This window comes from Tyto alba, unplaced genomic scaffold (genome assembly GCF_018691265.1).
Source record: "Tyto alba isolate M040663 unplaced genomic scaffold, T.alba_DEE_v4.0 Super-Scaffold_1, whole genome shotgun sequence".
Taxonomy (NCBI): Eukaryota; Metazoa; Chordata; class Aves; order Strigiformes; family Tytonidae; genus Tyto; species Tyto alba.
The window spans coordinates 14,350,306-14,373,790 of NW_024881261.1; the positions used below are offsets into that span (position 1 = coordinate 14,350,306).

At 46.7% G+C, this 23,485-nt stretch overlaps 1 protein-coding gene across 4 annotated transcripts in view; it reads left to right on the forward strand.

Moving 5' to 3' along the window:
* Positions 1–23,485, forward strand: part of SH3PXD2A (SH3 and PX domains 2A) — a 269,813-nt gene that overhangs the window by 127,799 nt on the left and 118,529 nt on the right. The window contains exon 1 of one of the 4 annotated variants that reach the window (XM_032988716.2): positions 10,848–10,864. The exons of the other annotated variants lie outside the window; for them this stretch is intronic. Within the exon in view, the coding sequence (XP_032844607.2) occupies positions 10,863–10,864 (2 nt within the window). The 5' untranslated portion in view covers positions 10,848–10,862. Of the gene's footprint in view, positions 1–10,847; positions 10,865–23,485 lie in introns of those variants that run through there. 4 annotated transcript variants of the gene reach the window in all.

The following is a 23,485-nucleotide window of genomic DNA, read 5'->3' on the forward strand; positions in this document are numbered from 1 at the left end:
GTTTACCTGAACAACAGGTAAAGCAAGTCAGGTCTCTCTGGAGAGCCACCGCCTCCTGCTTTGTGTTAGGAGGGGAGCTGGCCTTCCTTTCTGGCTTGGCTCTATCATAACAGCGCATTAGACAATTATTTTTTGGTGCACCTGGCTTCACCTGGTCACCCCATGCCACCAAAGGATTTGTAGTGGAATTATGTTTTGCTACATACGCAGGGCTTGGTGTTTTGTGTCCACAGAGTTGTGCATTCAGCCCCCAATGCTGTTACTGTTTAAAATCTTGCTTGTAGCAAGCTTGGGAAAAAAAGAAAAAAAAAACAAACCCAAAACAAAACAAAACAAAAAACCCCCACATTTGTAGCAGTAGTGAACCATCCCCTGGTGTGCTGCACTTGTCCAAGATGATCTGTTTTTCTCTGTCCTTCTGTGTCTTGAGAAGAGGTGCCTTCTTTAGGACTTAGGATGTATAAAAAAATACCAGACCTCAAGTGTCCCTGGCTGTAGGAGAGACAGTGATCTATTGGTAGATTCAGTTCCACCCTTTCCATCTTCTTGACTGGTCTGCAGCTGACTGTCTTTCATGCGTGCTGTTCCCAGAAACACAAGCAGAGGATCAAATAACAACATGTTTTGACTCCAAACTCTGGAGTGACTTATCACGTTATCAAAGCTTTTGATTTAATTGAAATTTCACAGATAACCCTAGACCTGCTTTTAAGTGCAGACTCGAGTGCCAGTGGGAATTCAATTAAAACCCTCCCCTGGCCTTTTAATGCCTGCATTTTGTTTGGGAGGTTTATGGAAGGGATTTGCCACTGCTTATCTCTAGCTTGAGCTGTGTGTCTGAGTTCAAAGATACCTTTTGTCTTTGGGCCACTTTCTTTTTCCAGTTATGCCAGAGTTTGATTGGAACAACCCTGCTAACAGTAATGAACTATTCAAGATTTACACTGATGTAAGGATTGCAGAATTTGTTGTGTTAAAAGTAGAATTCTTTCCTTGTTTCTATTCATATCTCTTAAAACAGTTGGCCTAAGCTCAGGAAAGATGTTCATTTAAACAGACCTCAGATATATTCTGAATAGAGGATTGACTGTGGCTTTGCAATACTTCAGTCTAATCTAATAAATGCTGGTTATTTGCTGGATTCTTGAAAGCTGTATTTGCTTCCCAGCTCCAAGGAGTTTTAATAGCCACTCCAGCAATGCTGACTGCAGTGCACTGTGGTGAACCTCAGAACATTGTATATGTCTGATTACATTTGCTTTCAATTACAGTCTTGTGGGTTTGAAAAATCAGAGCAGTTCAGGCTCATTTGGGAACCACCGCAAAAAATCTCTAGTAACCTGAGATACCTAGTGCTTAAAAATATAAAAGAAGAAAATGTTGAATGTTGGGGCCAAAAAAATGTCTATTTTTCTTTATGAGAAGAGACCCATTGTGACAAGTGTGGAGTTAGGACAGCAGGGGCACCATATCTAACAGATAAACCTTTTCCTTTCCCATCCAAGCTGCTAGGAATGAACTGTGAATGACTCATACCAGAGACAGGGTACATCAGAGACTTGTAGCTGTCCTGGTTCCCTAGTAAATTAGCAATGTTGCCATCTTTGCAGTGCCCTGTTGGATATGTTGCTGGTCTCAGTCCTTTTTCTAATGATTAGAACCTCATCAATGTTGTATTTTCTTGTCACAGGGGAGCAGTAGAGTTCTTGAGTATGTTAAGATTGTATTAATCTCCTTATTTCCATCAAAATGCAGTATTTTGTGGAGATGTTGATTATCCTCTAAATCTGGCTGAAATAGGAGCTTTCTTTTCATGAAAATGTTTTGCCAAGAATGAACCTCTCGGTTGCTCTTGAAACCTGGTCCCCAAACGCAGAGTTTGGGGAGTTTTCATCAGCCCTACTGACCAGCGGGATGGCTGTAGAGTGAACAGAGGGGTACAGAGACATCGGGCAGATGGCTTTGCAGGTGATGCCTTCTGCAGTGGCCTTCAGGTCTGTGGGTGCTGCATGGATGGGACTTGATCTGCCGTTCACGGTGCTGCGGTGTGTCTGGTCCTGCCTGCTGAGTGCCGCGCTCCTCTAGAGCTCAGCTCTGGGAGAGCATCCAGCACGTAGCTGATCCCTTTTCCAGTGAGCAAGGAAATGGCTCATGAACACATTAAAGATCAAGCCCTGGTGCAACACTTGTTTAGGGCGTCACAAATATTTGCTAAATAAAAAAGGAGCAGGAGGGGTTTTGCTGTGAAAAAGCCCAGCCACAGCACTGTAACACCGTGAATGGTGCAGTGAGTTTTCACCCCAGGTGAGGAGAATGATTTCAGCTATTCTGATCTTAGGACCAGAGGGTGGGGTGTAAGGCTGCCATCAACGTCCTGAAAATATGGTCAAATGCAAACAAGGTATGCAGACTAAGTAACTGGGGTAGCTTTTACTCTGTAGTGGGGACCAATACACATTACCAGTGTTCTGCATTTCTTCCTACAGGATGGGACATTTTAGCAATACGGCTCCCAAATTTGGGGAAGAATGTGGGTAACAAAACTGAGCACTTTCCTTTCTGCAGTCCCGATAATAACGTTCTTCAGCTTGCACATAACCTCTGCGGTTCCTGTAGCCAGTAACCTGGGTGCTGAGGCATCTTACTGCAGCTGGATTAGTTCCTTCACCTCCATACATATCTTTATAGTGAAGCTAAAGGCCAAGGGCAACTAGAGAAAGCTGCAAGAGTCATTCACATCCCTGCAAACAGCTTTAAACCCTTCCAGCAAGGGGTCAGTGGAAAAGTATTTTATTGTTTGCCGGATCGTCTCAATGCACAAAGCAGGGCTCTGTTGAACACGCACTAACAATGTTATTAATGTTCATGATGCATCAGTGTCATCCCCTGGGAGGAGGAGGAACCCCCGGCGGCTGAATTGCACAGGCCATACCAGCTAATGAGATGATCTTCTTTCCAGGCCTGACAAATAAGCTTCTGTTAATCTTCATTGTTATCATTTTCATGCTCATCTGTGTGCTCGGGAGGGGGTTGTTTTGTGGATGCTTGGCTGAGAGATGGCAGGGTGACCCACACTAGCTAATGAGCAGGCTCTGACGGTGAGCTGGGACTTTAAGAAGAGGCAGACGTTCAGCAGATGAGGAGGAAGCCTTGATTCCCTTCAATAAAGTAGTATGTTGGAGTGAGTAGTTGCAAGAAGTAGGAGTTCTGCAGAGGACAGAGATAAAAGGAGGCTTTCAGGCAGGAGAGAGGATTCCTGCATTTTCCAGATGTAGCATTTGCATTTGGAGAAGGAGAAGTGCCAAAAGGCCAGGCTGATGAAGGATGCTTTGTGGTGCTTCCAGCCTATGAAAAAATACAGTACTTTGAAAGTTAGGTGCTTTTCGATTATTAGGCAAGGGATGAAATAGGTATTGTAAGAGGAGTCCCTTGCCCCCTCTTCTTATGCAGGTCTGGTCTCCAGTGCATTATAGAGCTATTACCTTTTTCCCTTCCTCTTTTGTCTGCTTTCTCTTAAGGCTTTTTAAAAAATACACTCTTGCCTCAATCATTCAATATCCTCATAAATCAGAAAATTTTGTCCATGTGGGTTTATGACAAGTGGTTTATATTTAATTTTTTTGTTGACAGGTATATAAACTACTGAGCCCTGGTTTACTGTCCAATAAGTCCTGGTCCCTGGCAGGATAGTGTTTGTGAGAGGAGATTGAATTAATATCAGCAAACAGAGAATTTTTGGCTTTAACGAACAAATGCTATTTTCTGCCATGATTTTGTCTATCCTAATATGCGCTCAGAAAATCTCCAATCTTATTTCCATTTCAGATGCATTCAGTTCAGATATACTCGCATGCCAGGAAACTGCATAAGTAGAAGATGTGACTATGAGTTTAAGAGAGCACTGACCCAAAATAGATCATTTAACAGCCTGAGGCTCTAATGGTCCTTTACAGGTTTTCTGAAGAAGTTTTGCTAGTTGTGTCTGCTTCTTCTTATAAGGCTTTATTTTCAAAATATCCAAGGTAATTCCTGATTTTGAAGGAAGTAGGACACAGCCCTACAGAGACACATGTCAAAACCAATTCACTTCCAGAGTAATGCAGCTAGATAACATTAAACTTGCTGGCAGTCTCATGCCGAGAGTGGCTCTCATCCTTCAAACATTTATGCACGTGGGTAGTTTTCTACACAGTGAATAACTGTATTGAATTCAGTGGGCGCACACGTGCACCCAAAGTTATTTGTGTGTATATTCATGTGTATGTTTCTTTGATGGGAATGAAAAATTCTGGAGGGAGCTGGGTTATAAAGGAGGTTCATTCATCAGTAACCTCCTCTGCAAATCATGTTAACTCTTCTCTCTTACCTGGAGATGGACGGGTATGGAATACATGCACACAGGATTTAGGGCCAATGCAACAAATTTAACTTGAATTAAGTTACCAGCTTTCAGGTGATGAACGTAGGTAACATTCATCCTCAGAGACTCCTAAATACAGACGTCACACAGCAAAACCAGCAGAGGCTCAACTAGGCCTGAACATTTAGAGGTTTTATATAATAGATAATTTGTGTGTGCCCTGAATGCTCTTTTTATGCATTTATTTATACTAATATTTAATTAAAAAAACAAAAACAAAAACAAACAACCAACAACAAAACAAAACATAAAAAGGGCTTGAAAAGAATTAGGTATGTATCTTTGTATGTATCTTCATCTGTATCTTTGAGGAGACCTTTTAATTGTGGAGCTGTAAAATTGACAGAGCACCAATACAGAAGGGAATGCAGCTACTCTGAGACAAAGCAATTAGCACAAGGCTGTGCAGAATACCTTGATGTAAAACAAGTACAGTTTCACTGTGGCTTGTTCACTAGTGCTTGCTCCACAATCAGAGGGAATTCAGCCATCAAACAGGGTTTGGCAGGTCTCAATTCAGAATAAAGGACTAGGTCATCATAAGCTGTCTAGTGTGTGGTGTAGGCAATTGACTTATTGTCTTCTATTTTACATACATACATAAATCTTTTAGCAGACATTTAAAAATTGTGCTTTGTTCTTATCTCTTGCTTTCTTACCATGTCTGCATCAGTTTCATTGCTTCATGTTGACATATCTTTTCTTGTGTTGTTTTTAACTGTCTCTGGGTTTTTTCATTACTCTTACATCTCTTGGATATTGTTTTGTTCCTTCTCAATATGTTCTGTCCTGCTTTCCCCAGCATAGCTACATTCATTTCTATTTGTCCCACTGGTACTCTGTACGTGGGGTTTATTTGCTCTCTGATGTATTCCTTCCATCACTTTCTGTCTTTCCCATATCTTTTCATCCCCAGCCCCACATAAGAGATTACAGAGGGATGATAGGAGTGTCCTGGACACAGGTGACATCCTGAGGATAAGTGTGCCCTCACTGCCTTGCAGAATTTACCTGATTGCTGGATTTGCTTCTAGCACAGATTACAGCCAGGACAAGCCCGTCTGGGGCCATAACAGAAAATGGGAGTAAACCCTCTGCCACACATGAGTCGTGCTCAGGGCAAGGGTCTGACCTCACCTGTGTTAGTGACCCTGATAACTAACCCTCAGCAATATGGGGAAACCTGCTCTTTTGCCCCACTAAAGACAACTTGTTTTAGGAGAAGTGATGAAAACCTTATTTGGTAGAAATAAAATCATCAAGGTCTTGTGCTGGTTTGAAACCTGTAATTTTTGTAGAAGTTGTCTCTGTGATCTGCCAAACAGAAATTCGTCATCTCTGGCCTGAAGTTACTGGGTAATTAATCTTCCATGGTGGATAAGGCAGGCTGGGTTTTCAGTCTTCAGGCATGGAGAGCTATGAGCTAACCCGCAGCACCACTGAACCTTTCCTCTCTCCCCTACTTCTTCATTTTCCCATGACCTTAGGAAAAAAAAAAAAATCCGCACTTCATAGGTCTTTTTTTTTTTTTCTAAATCACACTTTATGGAACACAGTTTTAATACTGTACAGTGCGTGTTTAATGATGTCCATATGGGTTTGTGGGTACAGGAATTAAATACATAACGGTTCACGATGACATAACACGGAAATGCAACTCCCGCAGTGCTGGTGTGTAGGCTGTAAAGGGTTATTAATAAAAATGAAGGTTTTAAATAAAAAACAAGCTTAGCAGCACCGTTTTGGCCTCAGGCCCATCTCTGAGTGATGGAAAAAAAAGAGGCTGGAATATATGGTCTTTCCTCAATACATGAAAATAAATACATTTTACCACCATCGCCTGCTAAATGTTTCAGAGAGAAAGCTGCAGGCCTGATGCATGGCATCTCTCTTCAATCAGAGCCTGAGCTCAGGGAGGTCTGGAGGGGATATTTCAGCAGGGTGCAGAACACATCAAACAAATACTAAGGGGGAGATTGATGCCTTAGATTATTAAAATGGGGTAAGGCCACAATGTTTTGATTGGCAAAACCTTTCAACAGTTGGACATTAGTGTTTCAGAAGAGCAAACCGCTCTGTTTGTGGGTGAGCCAGGAAAATAACAACTCACACAGTTTGGGGGAATGACCTCAAGGAAATCCCATCCCGTTTTGTAACCAGAGTTGCTGCATCAGTAAGCCAAGGAAATTACATAATGCGCCGATTAATATTATAGACAAACAAAAGCAAGTTTACTCGTCTGTGTTCAGTCCTGTCCTATCTGCAGTTGTCCCAAACCTTTTGTTTTAAGTCTTCAGAATAAATGAAACAGCAGTGGATGACGTGGTAAGCATCTGCCTCTGAAGATGCTGTGTCTGAGACATCTCACTGATTCCCCAATGGTTGTTAGTGACAGTAACTGTATGGGCAGCACCAGCACAAATGGAATGTGGTCTTTCTCTTGGCTGGTTCTTTACCTGATGTTTTTGCTGGAGTTTGAGATGGTCCTAGAGCAAAACACATAGATCTAAATGCACCCAAACTAACTCTAGAGTCTGTGGCTTGGGATGTTCCATGTTGTGGACATGTCTAAATTACCTTCAGGTTGTAGTCCAGGACAAGGTTAATGCTTCACAGCAGTCGCATGAGGGTCAGGATATGTCAGAACCAAAAGCAATCCTGCCCTGGTTTCCGTGTTGTGAAATCCCAGTACTCCCAGTGGCATCCCGCTGCTCCTGCAGTCCCTGCTCTGTTCACATCCTTCAGCCCCGGCACTCGCCTTAGCCCATCCTTGAACCTCTGGATTCCAGCAGACGGCTTTCCCCAGCAGACGGCCATGGCGGATGCAGTGGGAATGCATGAGGAATAAGACTTTACTGCTTTATCCAGTCCTGTCTGGGGCAAATTCCCACAGTCTGCTAGTGGTGCCTCCGACTGTTGTTCATTGCGAGTGTTGTGGTTTGGGCCTGGTTGGCAGCCAACCACAATGCAGCAGCTCTCTCTCCCTTCCCCTCCGGCAATGAGAAGGGACAGAGAGCCAGGCTTGGGGTTGGAGATAGGACTGGGATGGGGAAAAATTCCCCTTTATGATCACCAGCAAAAGGCAGACTCGTTAGGGGAAGAAAAAAAAGAACATTTATTACAGACACTAACAACACATAACAGAGTAGGACAGTGAGAAGCATTGCCACATCTTGAGAACACCTTCCCCCCACCCCTCCCTTCTTCCCGGGCTCAGCTCTGCTCCCGATATCTCTACCTCCTCCCACAGTGGCGCAGGGGCAGGGAATGGGGGGTGCAGTCAGCACTGCCACTTCCCTTATCTTCGGTGAGGGGAGTGTCTGGAACTTGTTCCTCCTGCTCCATCGTGGTCCCTCTCTCACAGGAGACAGTCCTCCACAAACTTTCTCCAACATGAATTCCTCCCACGGGCCACAGCGTTCCCCACACTGCTCCGTCATGGGTCACTAACTCCCTCCAACTGGATTCCCTCCCATGGCTGCAGCCCTTCCCGAGCTGCTCCGGCGTGGGACTCCCCCGCATGCTGCAATCCTCCCAGCACTGAATTACGGCAGCGGGGCTGCCTTTTCCCATGAGACCCTGGCCTTTTTCGGGCACAGAACCTTGATCAACTGAGCAGGAGCCACAGGCCATAAATCAATGTCTGCTCCACCGTAGATCTCCATGGGTGGCAGGGGGGGGCCGCCCTGCCGTCTCACCACAGGATACAGGGGGGTCTCTGCTCCGGCACACCTCCCCCCTCCTTTCTTCCTCTGTTCCTCCACTGACCTTGGTGTTCATGCAGCTGCAGCAACTCCTCCTCACAAGTCCGACTGCCCGTCACCACGTCCCTTCTTAAATACGTTATCGCAGAGGCGCAGCCGATTGGCTCAATTTCCCAAACAGAAGTGGAGCTTACTTGGAGCTGGGGGAGCTTCGAGAAGCTTCTCACAGGGGGCTGCCCCGATAGCCCCCTCCCCTGCCACCGAAAAACTCCACCACTCACTCAACCCAGAACAGCGAGACACAGATGTCGTTAGCTCAGTGGTTTCTGTCCAACCACCAGATACTTCAGCAGAGAAGACCTCAGCCCATTGAATGGAATTACAATCCGTGCTGAATACATGACATCGCATTTTTTTCCCACATGACCATAGCCAGGACAGTGAACAGAAATGTGGGGACATGGGACAAAATACTCTCCCTACACGCCTGGTCCTGTGCTGCTGTGTTCAACCTTCAACCTCCTGGCTTGAAACCAAGATCCTCCTCTAAAAATTGGTTAGAAAATCTACTGCCTGCTTATGTTCTGCCGGAGAGGTGGCTGGGCTCTGTCGTGCAGGGCATACTTCCACCCCCTGCTCCCATACTCTGGGTCATCTCAGGCACACCTAAAGCTTTTGGAAAAATATATTTTGTCTATATTTCCAAATTTCTTGGTGCTGACAGATGTCTATTGTTTGTCTTCTGAAACTGATCTTTTCAAAAATAGGTATTATGTCCCTTTAAATAGCACAAATCACATGGGAATGGGATTATTTTTGTCCCTAGCTGCCTATAATCTATCTTTTTTTCTTTTTTTAGTGAAACGAAAATCTTCCCAGGGATTGTTCCTAAGAATAATACTGAAAAGAAAGTGTCGTGTGAATCATACAGTAGTAATAGTGGCAATAGTACTGCATTGCCCTTCTATAGAGCTACCTCACCATAGATCTCGAGGTGCAAACCAAACATGAACCTGCTCTCCCAGCTTGACCATGAAATACAGATTTTATTTTTGAACTAAAGAAACAAAAGTATGAAAGTGGTTTTGAAAGGTCACCAAGGCTGGAACAAGGTCTGAATTTTAACTTCATGTTGTGACTCAGCATATTTCCCATTTGCCTCTGTGAACACCACTAACACGCCAGCAATTGGGTTTGATGATATACAGCTCCCTGGATCTGAAGGAGTGGGATCACTGTATCGAGTTTTGAAAAATGCTACATTTAAGGAAAATGCAGCAAAAAACCCCATTGAACTAGTTGTCCCTAGGTTACAGCGGGACTAGGGTTCAGGATGCCTTTAAATTCTCTGCTTCAACCACTGGCCCCCCAGTCCTCCAAATGAACACACACTCATCTCTTGCTCATAAGCAAGTGAAGGGGAATCTTTAGCTCAAGATCGACCTCAACCTGTTGTCTTCCTACCCCAAACTGTGGTGAATTACCTCACCTAAAGTCACTCTCCTGAGATGAATAGCAGATACCTGTGCAGAAAAGACACAAAGACCAGTCCACACTTCTTCATACGCTGGGACAGCACGGAGAGCAGAGGAGGCTGTAGCAGTGTTGTGGATGAAGCAGCCACTTTTGTGCACAGACTCTGCCCCATGGAAGTTCTGGAAAGAATTAGTGTGACCATGGAGCAAGGGAGGAGGGCTGATGGTTTCCTGGATCTCCCTCTTTTTCCTCAACCAAATCTCTGTAAGTACAAGGGGAAAACAATCTGCTGTAGCAGAATAAATTGTTCAGGAGTGTACGCTCTGTTTCAGCTCCCAACACATCAGCCTGTTTGGGGCTGCAGGCTTGGCTCCCTGTGACGCTTGGCCAGATTATTCTGTGTGCAAGTCCTTGTCCAGAGTCAGCCCTGGGTGTCACTTGATGTCCTCTGCTCTCCGCTTCAGCCGCCTCCTCCACTGTTTGTCCTCCATGTCCCTTACTGTGGCGTTTGCTGGTGGCAGCTTGTGTTGGAGATGCCTCCAGCCCCATGGGGCTGTTTGTCAGGGAGGTTTGGCTGGGGACATTCGAGCAGTCAGACAGCTGTGTAGTTTGGAGATCAAGCAGAGCTTTCCAGATCCAAGTTACCTTTGCCAGCCAGTGGAAGATGGATGTGTCAAAAGTGCATTGTGCTTCCCGCTGGCTTTGTTCTCTCCCTGCCTGTCCCATTCTGTTTCCCATCCCTAACTCTTGTGCCTGTTGAGCTGTGAGCTAACATGAGCACATCTGCCTCACATGGAACTTTAACTGCCTGACCTCCTCCTCAGGAGCTACTAAGACTTTCCATTAGTGTGTGCTCTGTTACCCACGCCATCCTGGCCCTTGCTTCAACGCATCTTTTTCTCCCACAGGACCCTTTACTACTCTGTGGCTCCTTATTAGATTTTGTGGTCACCAAATGTGTGGTCTTTCCAGCAGTTCATACCATGCAGCAGTCTGTCTGACTGAATGCCCCCTGCTCTGTCCTCCTCTGTGGCCCCAGGTGCTGAAGATAGACCTTGTCCTATGCAAAGCTGTCCCTGAGCATGCCTGTGCCAGTGGGTGAGAGAATGCGCCCTTGCATGTAGCTTTTGTTCTCAGTGCACAACCCACCTCCTAGAGCAGCAGATAAACACAAACAGCCTCTTTCTGCTGTTTAATAAGCAAAGCGGAGCAGTTCTGAGCTGGTTCTTTAACAGCAAGGGCATCTTCACATCCTGAGCCTCATGTAAGTAAATCTGTCATCATGCTTTAGTCGTTCTTTTGTATAACTTTATGTAGTAGCTCATCTTAAACTTGTAAAAACATTTTCTGGGAAATTATGCGTGGGAGGTGGGCAACTCCTTCCATTTATTGCCAGCTAATCTGTAATACTCTCCTTTATCATAACAAATGAAGCAGGTTTCTCAAAAGCAGTATCTTGTGCTGTTCGTTTATTTCTTTCCTTTTGCTTTAAGTCTGGAGATGGGGTTCTGCCCTGGATGTGTTTTAGAGCACTAAATGCAGAGCCAGGACTCCAGGCTTCTGTCTTGAGCACTGGATGCTCATGGCTATACTAAATCCTACTTGTGCAGTATCTTTATGAACTGGAAGAGGCTGTAGGTATGCAAAATACTGTGTTTAGCCATAAATGTTATTAAATGTAAAGGAGGAAAAAAAAAAAAAAGGTGCCACAAAATGCCCAAGAAACCAGGAAACTGGAACTCTTTCAACTGCTCTTCACCTTGGGAAATAGAGGAACTTTTACATCCCACTGGTGCCTTGCACTCCCACTATCTCAAAGTGTTTTCTACAAATGAAAGCTCAGGGGTTTTGCAGATTTCTTGGGACAACATGTTTTGCATCCTCTGGGATCCATCATCATTTCACATCTGTTGAGCTATCAGCCCTCTCCTCTAGCCTGGTAGGTGGCACAGGAGATATCACATCATCCCTGTGGAGGAAAATTAGCACAGAAGTATCCTGGAATTTGGCAAAGCATAGCTTGCACTCTGCAGCAGGGCTCATCTCCCCTTTAATGGAAATTAAGTGTCTTAATCTTTTCGTCTTTCCCTCTTTCTCAGTTTTACTGTGTGCTCTGGGGTGAAATTTTGTCATGCTACATTTATTTCTCCTTGCCAAGACCTTCTTTATAGCCTTGATTTAAAGTAAGTCTAATCAGACACAGTGAAAGGCCATCATATTCCAGTGCTTGGGATGGGCTTTGGGGGTTGTTTATCTTTTTTCCAAGGATAACAGCACATTTGTGTTTGTGTTGTGTATGTCTTGGGCTTACACAAAAACTTGAGGATCTGATTCTGGTGGGTCATGCTGGCAGATATCCAAACCCCATAAATCTGGTCACTGTGCTTTTCCAAATGTTTATTGTGCTGTTTAAGCTTTTATGGGCTCTTGTGCATATTACATATGGTCTGAATAAATGTAACTCAGTATTACTGTGCTTAGCTGAGATGCAGAAGAGCCTCCAAGGGGATCATTAGAGCTGGAGCAGCCGTTGCCAGCATTTGGAGATGAGTTTCTTGGTTGAGTTTTCCAGGGTTGGTGGCTTCAGCCCTGTTCTGTTGGTATTTAAATGCCAATTGATCAGAGATTGCAGGGGTGGAAATAAGAAGCAAAGAGTTGCAATTTCTTGGATTCAGCCCAGGATTCTTGCAGCAAATCTCCCCTTTCTGAAACTCACCTAAAAATAACTGGATTTTGCATGTATTTGCTGTGTTTCCTCTGTTCTGCTGCTGTGGCAAAGTCTGCTCTGATGCCAGTGGGACTCAGGAGAAGCTTTTAAGGAATCACAGCAGGGCAAAAGTCACCTGCATCACTTTAAGTGAGGAAACACCTACAGACTCAGTTTAAGAGCCAAGGCTGTGTTGCTTCTTCAGACAGATGGCAAAGGGGATACTCCCTGCCCCTCCGAGCCTACAGCTCCTCTTTGATCCTGGAGATCAAACGTGAGCCAGCCAGACCAAGCCAGCCAGACACCGGCTGGTGGGAGCAGGGGCAGAAGCAGGCACACGCAGGACTTGTGTTTCAGGGACGGCGGTGTGAAAGTGGTACCTGGCCCAGGCCACCTCTCCCTCTTGTGCCATAGCCCCGGCAGCGTGCCGGGAGTGTGAGTGCTGCTGGAAGGGTGCCACGGTCCTGATGCTTCACATCCTTGCTCTCTTCTGTCCCAACTGGATTGAGGAAAGAAACTGCAGAATAGAACCAGACAGGCTCTAGCCAGCCCTAACAGCTGTAAAAGCAGCCAAGTCAAGACCTTGGGACCTTCAGAGAATGTCCTGCAGTTCAACTGTGGGCTTTCCTTCACCTGGCCAGTTGGCCTTCTGCTCTAGTCTGTCCTAGCACAGTCACTTCACTTCTACCACTAACCACCCTGGCCCCAGAAAAATAATGGTTGATCTTGGTGCCAACACTGGCTTTCTTCAGCTTGGGCTTTCTGTTCCATCACCCCTGCCCTGTCTGGCTATTCAGATTGCAAGTTTTGGGGCAGAAGCAATGAGGTTTGTGTCTTTGTAGCAGACACACAGGCCCCCATTTGGGTTGGCCATTAGGACTGATGTAACATATACCATCAATAATTACCATCTTCTGAGGGACATGCTGAAATAGTGAAGGCTTCACAGAGACAAAGAAAAGGGATGGAAGAAGCAGATGGACATGGGACTGGGAGGAATGGGGGGAGGGCCAGAAACACTGGGAATCCAAGGCAGTACTTTTCCTCTGAAGAGCTGAATTTGACACTACAAAATCTGTTCTGATTGCTTTTTATTTCTTTGGTTTTTTATTGAGACTAAAAATTGCATATCCTGTGTTGGCTCAAATATTGCACCAATGGAAAAATAGATAAAAAAGAAAGAAGTGAAGAAAATGTGCATTTGCAGTCGGAGCTAGAGTGCTCCTGCCTGTAAAAATGGATGGTATTCTCTTCCTTCCCCATTGCTTCAGGCTGATGATTAAAATGTGGGTTACTGCTGGCTATGCTGAGAGAGGAGTGAAACCCCAGGTAACTATTGCGACTACATTTAGAGAATTCCTTTTCCTAGGTACCTGATGCTGGATGCCACAAGCAGGAAGAAAAAGTGACAGCCCATACTGCAACCCACTTGGGTGTGGAAGTGTTAATGTTTTAGACCCTGATCCTCAGGAGCATGGGGACACTGAATGACATTGCAGTGTTTTGACACCTGAAAGAAGTGGGGAAAGGAAAGAGGGCATCTATTGGGCCTGACAGAACTTTTTGAACCATTTTTCTCCATATAGAGGTTTTTTCTATGACCTCTAAAACATTAATACATTTGGTGCAAGGTCATTTATGGAAGAAATCTATTCTGCTGTACTCTCCTCCCTTCAACCTTTAGGCTATTAACATCTCTTGGGTGAGAGACACGGGAAGGATAAATGTAAACAATGGGTAGCACTAACACTCTGGTTGTGATGGGCTACAGCTTGCATGATGCCAACAGCTTCACTTTACCCTGGCCAGCTGAATTGGGGAAATAATAGGAAAATAATAATTCTGGTATGCAAATGGCCTGCCAAATCCAGCATGCCCCTGAAATTCACCCTATGCCGTGCTGTGAGGACTTTCCTTGGGCTGCAGTGAGGGAGAGGCTGTGAATCACCTCCCCATGTATCACCAGCAGAGTCCAGAACTCGGGGAAGATCCTGCAACAAACTCTTGGTTCTTGCTGCAAGGGCGGCTGTGTGGTGTTTGGCACAGCGAGCAAACTCTTAGGGGTTGTATAACATTACAGGGTAAGACACCATGTACAGTAACATTGTTGATGTCAGCTGAGTTACCCTGGGGATCAGCCCTTAGGTTTTTTTGGAGGTAAGAGGTGGGGCAGTTTATTACTCAGCTTTGTACCACGCTGTGGCGCGCATCCTGCTTTCTGCTGCTGCACTTCTGTTGGTGGTGGTGCTGCTTTGACGTGCAGGAAGGGTTTGAACCTGCCTGTGCAGAACTCACAGAAACAGAGGTATTGCAAAGTGCTGACTCGGCAGCTCAGAAACCTTCTCCCTCCCCTCACTCACCCGGTAACTCGTCAGCAGGCTGTTCCCATTAAAAGCTACAATGCTAATTCCACCTCCTCTGGTGTGCCTCTGCTCCCCAAAACCCGTGGCTGACCCTGCTTTTTCTGAAAGGCAAAAAATAATGGTGACTGTGAGCAGAGAGGCTGAGCTGAATGTTATCTGAATCTGATGTGGACTCAGGACGTGGGATTGCAGCAGCAGATTTTGCCACTGGAGCTGATACTTGAAAACAGATTTTAGGGAGACCCTTTTATTGGATTGATTGTTCCCAGGTTTGGAAAGTCAGTAGTTTTGAAAATGGAGAGCAAATCCCAGAGCCTGGAGTGTTGCAGCCACTTGATCGACTACTATATGAAGGTATTTAAAAGTGTGTTGCTGATGGTATATGCTACCCAGTTTATCTACACTTCAGGGTATAAGGTCTGAATAGAGAGCCTGGGGTGTGTGACAGCACGCAGAACTGGGGGACACCTTGAACAAATTTAGTATTTTAAATACCTGGGACTTGCCTGTCTGTAAAATTAAGAAAATATGCTAAATTCATCCCAACTTTCCTGGAAATAATGAGCTTTACTGAGAGTCCACCTGGCTATTTGGCTCTATCAGGGCTTGGAGATTCTGGCAGGAGAAGTGCCAAATGTGTGGAAAGTGCCATTATTGTCACAGTGTTTATTGGCTGCTTCTTCACCTGCAATATCCATCCATGCCAATTATCAGCGCTGCCATGTAGGCACCGTACTTATGTCTCGAGCATGTCTGAGAGCAAGGGAATTGGTGGAGGGGAAGCGGCCCAGGGAGAGCTTTTTGCTGAAATAATCCATCAGCTTCCCTTTCTCTGCCCCTCTATCAAACAGCCTCAGTGTTTGATGCTGAAACCTGAATCCAGGAGGGACACGCTGCTGTTTCAGCCACTCAGGTTCCCATCAGTCCTGTGTGAGGGCAGAGGGTCTGAATGCAAGCATGCAGCGCATTCCCTTAAGCCGTTTCCAGTTGTTCTTGGGCTGCTTAAAGTGATGTATTCTTTTGTTATCATTTGAAGATGTTCATCCCCAGCCACTCGTTTCTTCCTGTTTCTTCCTTCTCTTCTTCCTTCACTGGGGTTTCTCCCCTGGCTGCCGACGTGAGAAGGAATGGAAACGTTAATTTGCTGCTCTGCAGTGCAGAGAGGACAGGAGGGAGCGTCAGGGGATGCAGAGGATCCACTTTGTGGGGAGATGCACTTGGAGAGGAGTTCTAGAAGTGCCCAGAAGCTGGTTTTGCCAGCAGAGTCCTTCTGTGTCAAGCATGGGCAGCTCCTGGGCTCTCAGCTCTTCCCCTCTTACACTGGATGTTGAATCAGCTGTTTGTGCAGCCCCACACAGTGCAGGGGACAAACCCGTTGGCAGAAGGGTGGGAAAAGGGAACAAATAAAGGATTTATAGTGGGGATGGTTTGTTTGTTCGCAAATAGCCTGCTGCATGCTTGTGTTCACAAGGCAAACCAAACCACTGGAGCTGCTCTTGAGTTTTCTTCCCTGTAAGTGCTTTGCTGGCAGGTCCCACCACAGGCATCAGGGGTCATCTAGGATGAGGGTGGCAGGGGCAGCCTGGTCCTGCGTGCCTCCTTCCCCTGCACATCCCAGAGCTGAGACCTCCCCAACCCACAGGGAGAACGGGGGGAGGTGGGAAATGGGGTGACAAGAACAAACTTCCTGCAGTGGGGCCGAGCATGAGGGCCAGTTCTTATCAGAAGAAAACAGCCCTGATGGGGCCGGACAGAGAGGAGCCTGTCCCGCTTTCCTGAGCCCCCTGCCCTGCTCGCTCTGCAGCTCACCTGCAGCACAGGAGCCTCACTGACTCCAGTATGTGGCCCTGCCAGCTTTGCCTGCAGATACCCCAGAAAGACAAGGGCTCATGGCTTGGCAGTGCTGAGGGAAATGCCATCCAAGCCACATGAGAGGGAGGAGCAAGTTAGCACCAGGCTGCCTGGGAGCACGGCTGCCTGTGGAGCAGCTCCTGCTGCTTGCAGGTCTTGTGTTGGGGAAGCCGAGCCATGCCTGCTGGGGAGCTCATTGGGCTGTGTGTGCTCCTGCAAGCAGCTTCACCTCCTGCCAGGGCTCTGTCTTGGTTTTGGCTCGTGGCAGCTCCTTGGACAGGACTCCACTCTCCTCTGAAAACCAGAGGCCAACATGTAGGGGTGACCTTATCCAAATTTTGTCTCAGCACACTTCAGTCCTCATTCATGTCTCCAGTGTGAAGTGGAAGGAGTTGGGAGAGTAAACATGTGTCGCTTCATCCCCCATGCCTGAGGGGCAGGTTACACAGGAGCTGGGAAGCGAATTGTGCTGCTCCCACTGAAGGCAGAGCAGTCCCTGCATTGCGTGGTCCCGTGTTGCTGGTCTAGGGATGGATCCCCCCAAATCCTCCTTTGCTCTAAAAGCAGAGCATGGTGTTGCAGGTGGAGCGTGTAGCAGCATTCTCAGCGTGAGAGTGGCAGCACCTGGCCACCTGGGCAAGGTGGTGGTGACACTGCCTGCACATCACTGCTCCCCATACGTCCTCTCCTCTGAACCTTGCTGGCTGAAGATGGCTCTTGAATCCAAGGTCTGTGACATTTACTGAACTAATACCACTTGAAGGCAAATGCCATATCTAATGTGACTCGGCTGCTGCCATTGGATCCCCCCTTGATAAATATTTTGTCTCATCTACTGCCTTTTTTTTTATTGTCCTCTCATTCTGTTATTCTTGTCAGTGGTGACACAACTCATTTGGTCTCCCAGCAGATCCAGTGTAGGGCCACCCATGGGCACTGCTTTATGAGCCTGAGGTGCGGGTGGGCTTAGGTGTCCTGCAGGAGCAGTGTCAGGAAAGGGCTGGTCTTGTGAATGCTGCTGCAGGGAGGACTCATGAGGAGAGCAGCATGAAGATCAAGAGCATGAAGACTGTGTTCTTGGAGATCAGGTATCAGGGGATGAATGGGACCCTATATGCCGGCAGGAGGACTCGCCAGTAGGGAGGGAACAGCTTCCACAACCTCTTTCAGTCTGTCCTGCCCTTCATTCTTGCAGACCACATTGGGACTGTGGTGAAATTGAGTTGGTGTCTAGTGTCTTCCTCCCATGTCTGCCTTCTGTTTTACAAAGAACTTCCCCAGGCAGAGGCCACTTCACTCTGACATCCCGTTCTTCACTAGCAATGGTTGGCACAGCAATCCGAGCTCCCAGCGGGGTGGGCAGGGCTTCACCTGCTCAGTGTCCTTCCCTTCCCAGACAGCCAGGAGAAGGACTTCTCAGTACACTTCATCGTGCTGAAGGGCAGCCACGAACATTAACAGGCACGTCCACCCCCAGTCCAGAAAATACTCCATGTTCAACATTGCCCCAGAGGGCAGAGGTTTCTGGCTGGTTTTCACAGAAAGCTTATCTGAAAATGCATTATGTGTCAAAAGCTACTTGATGCAGGGAATAGTATTTTCTTCTTGTGTGTGTGTGTAGATGTGTACAGTTCTACCACAGCTGTAGCTCACCATCCCTATATCTGACTTTCTATTTAAAAATGAATGGCAATGCTTGCACTTCACGGACAACCTGCAGATCAGCCTGGGCAAAAAGCCTCACCAATGAGACGTGCAAACTTAAAGTTTTTAAGGTTTGCACTTCGTGTTTTTTTGCAGAACTCTCCTACCCTCTTGCAAAGCTGTATTTGTTGCACAGCTTGTTGTAGCCTGTATAAATAGCTCCACTTTATGACAAGGGATGGGGCATGGGAAGGCTATGTGTTACGGGCTCTGCAGGCAGCTACTGCCACGCTGTGGGGAAATGATGCTTTACACGCATCATACATGTGCAGCAAAAGGCACAAGCTGAGCCGGGAAAAAAAATGCCTTCGGTTTGTGTGGATGTTGGACACGGTGGCACATATGTTCTGCTCTCTCCGGGGATGTGCCCTGCCTCACCTGCTTGCCATGCTCATCTGGCAAAGCTGACTTTCTTTTGGCTTTCATGACTCCCAGGGCAGGAATTCCTCTAGACAACAGTGGGAAAGCTGTGACGTTGCTATGAACAGATATGAAATAGCTTTTCCACCTGGCTTCTTATTAGGTGTTACAGCCCTATCTTTTTCCGTTGGTCTTATGATAGTCATTTTTTTTGTATTTAATAACGTTGCATCTAAGACATGACAAGGGAATGGGAAAGAAGTAGACACGCAGTCTTGGGCATTAATACTAACGATTCCAGAACCACACCTGGATCAAACATTTGTAAGCATATGGAAAAGATTGAAGATTATCTAATTGTCTCTTTAATACTTGGTACTGGACTGAATCATCTCCCCAGGCCTGGGAAGCTGTGCTGATCACCAGGTTATCCTTGCTCCTGCTCCACTAAGCTAGAGAGTCAACTTGGAAAGGGAAACCTTTCTCATCCCCAGCTTTGGCTGTGCCGGGGCACTTGGAGAGGTTTCAGTGTGGAAAGTGTAGGTTTCAGTGTGGAAAGTGTCACTGGCTTGCTTGCGTTTTTGGCTGTGAAAGTTAGAGTGACAGCTCTTCTTAAAGCCAGATTTCGTGCGTGATCCTGTTAAGGGAGTTGTCAGCACCTAATCTGGGTGTTTACTGTCATCCAAATAGTATTGCCAGTGCATTGCACGTGCAGCTTGACACACTGTATATTAATACAGGTTTTGGCTTGCTTGCTTGACCCAGGAAGGATTAAACCAACCCCACCCCACATCTGCTGAGGCTCCCTTGGGCTGCTGCTTAATCACCCTGATGCTCCTTAGCAAAGCTCAGAGAAGGTCTTTTCCTCCACAACTTCACAGGCAGTCCTAGGTGGCAGGGATTGCTCCTGCTTACCCTATCTGCTTCCCATCCATCTACCTGTCAGTTCATCCCTCCCTCCTTCTCTCCTTCCCTCCCTCCCTTTCTCCCTCCCCAGCCTAGTGTTATCTGCAGACTGCATACTGTCCATACAGGAATCTGGCAGCCAGCAGCTGATCACTTCTTATCCAGCCTGAGTTACTCCCTGCCAGCCCCTGCTCCTGCCTTTCAGTAAGATGAACAGCTGTCCACATTGCTCCTTTTAACCTGGAGTGGGGAGCAGGTTGGGACCACAAAGCCTTTGAAAAATGATGGAACAAGGTCAAATTCCCAATCAAAGCCCTCCAAATACTGCTCTGAAGGAAACTTGCACTTCATTTGTGGGTAAAATGGAAGACTCGGTGCAAGGGCAGGAGTGGTGCAGAATAAAGATTTAAGTGATCAAGTAAAGGAAAGAATGACTGCTCCTGGGAGAAGGGGAGAGGGGCCTGGGACCTCTTTAACCTGATTTAATCAAGCAACTTCTGATGTTTTACACTTGCAATCAACTTTCTAACCCAGAGCTGGGCAATTTGCAAGCCACACAGTTGTAAATATTGGTAAAATGGTCATAAGAGGCAAATACATTTGCAATTATGAACTGAAAAACCTGAGCAACAGTTCTTGAGGTTTTAGAGCCATGTCCAGCTGCTGTTGGGAGATTTGGGGTCTCTGCCCTTCTCATGGCCTCCCATCAGTCAGCAGTGCCCGGAGCAGTTCCTGGCCAAGCCCCCTCAGGCAGTGGCTGCCTTGGACATGGGGTGCCTGCTTGCAGGAGGAGCTGGGTCTGCAGGTCCTGGGCAAGGTGCGTCTTTACCCTGTGCAGGTGGGTCAGTGACCTGGGAAGGGAGGAGAGGCTGGAACAGCCGCCAGTGATGGAAATGCTGACCCAGCCTGTGGTGCTAAGGGCTGACCAGGCTCTGATTTGAGCCAGCTACTTGTGGTCCCCTTGGCCTGGGAAGAGAATTTGCCTTGAAGCTTCTGAGAAGAGGAACCAGTCTCAGTCCAGTTACTCGAATCCATTAAATTAGTACTAACTGGTTTGTTCTCAGAAGTGCCGAGTATTCCCAGCTGTGGACATGGGTTCCCCTTGTTGCAGTGCCAGCTTCAAATGGGATGTGCCTGGGCTAATTGTTTCTGGATTTGACCACGTGGAGTTTTCTTTCTCTTCTGGGAAACTGGCTGGTTCTGTGCCCATGGTATTTGCAGAGTGCTGACAAACGCCCTTTCCTTCTAAATCTTCCTACCCGCTTAAGGTGCTGTTCCCTGGAGATGCACTTTTTCCCTTTCAAGGCTTTTGATATATTTTCCCACATTAGAAAATCCAAAAAGGCAGCATGTGAAGCTGGCTGGGGCCAGTGAGTGTTGCTGGGGGCAGCAGCTTTGATGCTCGGTGGGAGTTTTGCAATAAACTTGATCATGCATTTTTCATCATTTTCTTTGTGTGCACTGTGTGTGTGTGTGCATGCCTTGCAGGGGCTATAGGCACTAATCCTGAAGATGCACTCGGCACAAGGGTAAAACCCACTCATCGTCCACTGCTGATCCAGATCCTTTGCATCCCCAGGGTAACTCCACCTCGAGTTACCCTATATGAAATTTGACCCTGCCATCCAGTAGCTAGGGAACTGCTCCCATCTTTCATCTCTCTGACAGTGCCTAGTCAGGGATTTTTGAAGAATTCTGTTGGTCTTTTTTTCCGTATAAGCATTAGTTTTCTTTATCTGGAGTTTTGTACTGCTATCTGACCCGTGTATTTGGAAGCCTCTGAGGAGGGCTTGAGTTGGAAGGGAGCTGTGTCTGTGATCCAAGTATGAGTCTTTCACTGTTAATTATATTAGCATTCATAATTGTATGCACATTTCTAATCTGTCATGATTGTCACATCCTTTTAAAACATGGGCCAGGACATCAAAAGGGCTATGTCCGCTCAGAGATCAGCAGAGAAGCAAGAAATTACATTGCCTGATACCTTAAAAACTATGATGTGAGCTGTTTTGCCCCCATTAAATCAAAAGTGACATAGGAAGAATAAGTCTGGAATTAGGCTTTTAAAGCTCATTAGCTTTCAAGATATAATTAGCAGGAAGCAGACTGTTTGATGAAGGTTTGAGGTGCTCTGTGCCCGCTGTTGCCATTGGGTGGGCGGGGGCTCTGCACAGCCAGCGTAGTGGGAGCCTCATCAAACGGGGCTGCGGCAGGAATGAGTGGGAGGAAAGGGTTAAGGAATCATGAATTCAGATTCTCTCTCTACTGTAGATTTGCTTTATGGGAGCTGCTTCATCTCCCTGTTCATGACTTAGTCTGTATTTTAGCTCTCAGGCCAACTCCCAGTAGAGGATACCTGTGGCTGATGGGTAACACAGCGATTCTGTGCTCTCTGATTCAGACTTTCCAAAGCCCTGCTGGTGACAGGATAACATCATCAAGTCTGTGCTTTGGAAATATGTATTTTACGAACATTAAATACATGGACATACATGTATGCTCCATCCCTGGTCCTGCCAGCTGCATGTATCTATATACATTTGTATTTTCAGGTGTTGCCAGTTTTACCGTGGCACAACCAAGCATATTGAGCCAAATACATTCACCAACAGATCTTTTGGAAGGCAGCTGGTTTTTGCAGTTACGGAGCCCTGCTTGTCCAGGGATATTGGCAAAAGAGGTTGTCAGGACAAGGGAAATGGAAGTCTTGCCTGTAACGGAATTGCAAACCTTTTGGCTCCCAGAGTGCTTCCCACCCACTGAACCCAATGTGCCTTGTGCATCCTTTGTGCGCAGTGATGGATCATGTCTCACAGAGGCAACAGCAGGGACATCTCTGTCCCAGCTGGAGACCGTTTCTCCACACAGCCCTGTGCCAGCCACAGCCCAGCATCTTTCACACAGGCGCTGTCACTTTTATTCCCTATCTGTGTAAATCCTGGCAGAGTGGGTCTCACCTCATGGATGGTGCCTGCACAGATGTTGCCACAGACCAAGCAGGAATTAATCGTGCCTGGCCTCCATCAGAGCGAGAAGCATCGCTGCTGAGAGCGCCCGGGGGGTGCTGGGTGCCGCGGGTGCAGCCGGCAGAGGGAGCGTGGACCATTGCACACTGTCTGCTTGTCTCTCGTGGAGTGCAGCGCCCTGCAAACCGGCCTCTTTCTTCCCTTCTCTCAGCAGACTGCTAAGTGGGAAGAGAGCAATGCGATAACGGATTGTTTATTATGGAAACCTGCCACTTTTAGTAGATTTACAAGCAGCTTTGTGTTGCTCCTGATCACTCTGTATTTTTGTTTTTAGTCGGTTACTCATCTTGATACATCGTTGGTATATGTCTAACCATGGCTGTAAAAGACGCTAGCGGGGACATGATGGGGCCAAAGCATGGGAGATAGAAAGCAGCTGTCAGGCAGAATTTCTTCCAGGGGTTTGAGGAGTACCAGCAGGCCGTGTCAGCCCGGCAGTGACTGTTTCTCAGTGACTGACTGTACACTCAGACTACTTTGTAGTTCCTTCAAGGCTCCGTGGTTTAGTGGCTGCACAGATGGTTGCATTGCATTTAGAGCAAAGTGAAATAACACTAGTTCCTCCCATCCTCTGCTGCCTCACCCTGAGAAATTAGCAGCCTCTTTTGGGAGCTACTAGTCAAAATCCCAGATCCAGACACCTCCGGACTTTGAACAAAGTTTGAAACCAGTTCAGGAGCTGAATTTCAAGTCTACTTTTCCTGTGCCAAAACCCTCAGAGCTGAATACCTGGGAACTATGGAGGTGGGTTAACTCATGGACCAAATACACTCTGAGCATTTCATTGTCTACTTCTCATGCATCAGCTCTCCCAGAATAATATGTCTAGCATGGTTCATACTGCAGTTACTGCTGTAATCACCACCGAAGCCTGGATAGGTTAGAAATCCATATGTGGATCTGTGTCTGGGTGAATTTGGCAGACAGAAAGCAGTCCCCAAAAGGCAATTTCTTCCTGTCAAATCATC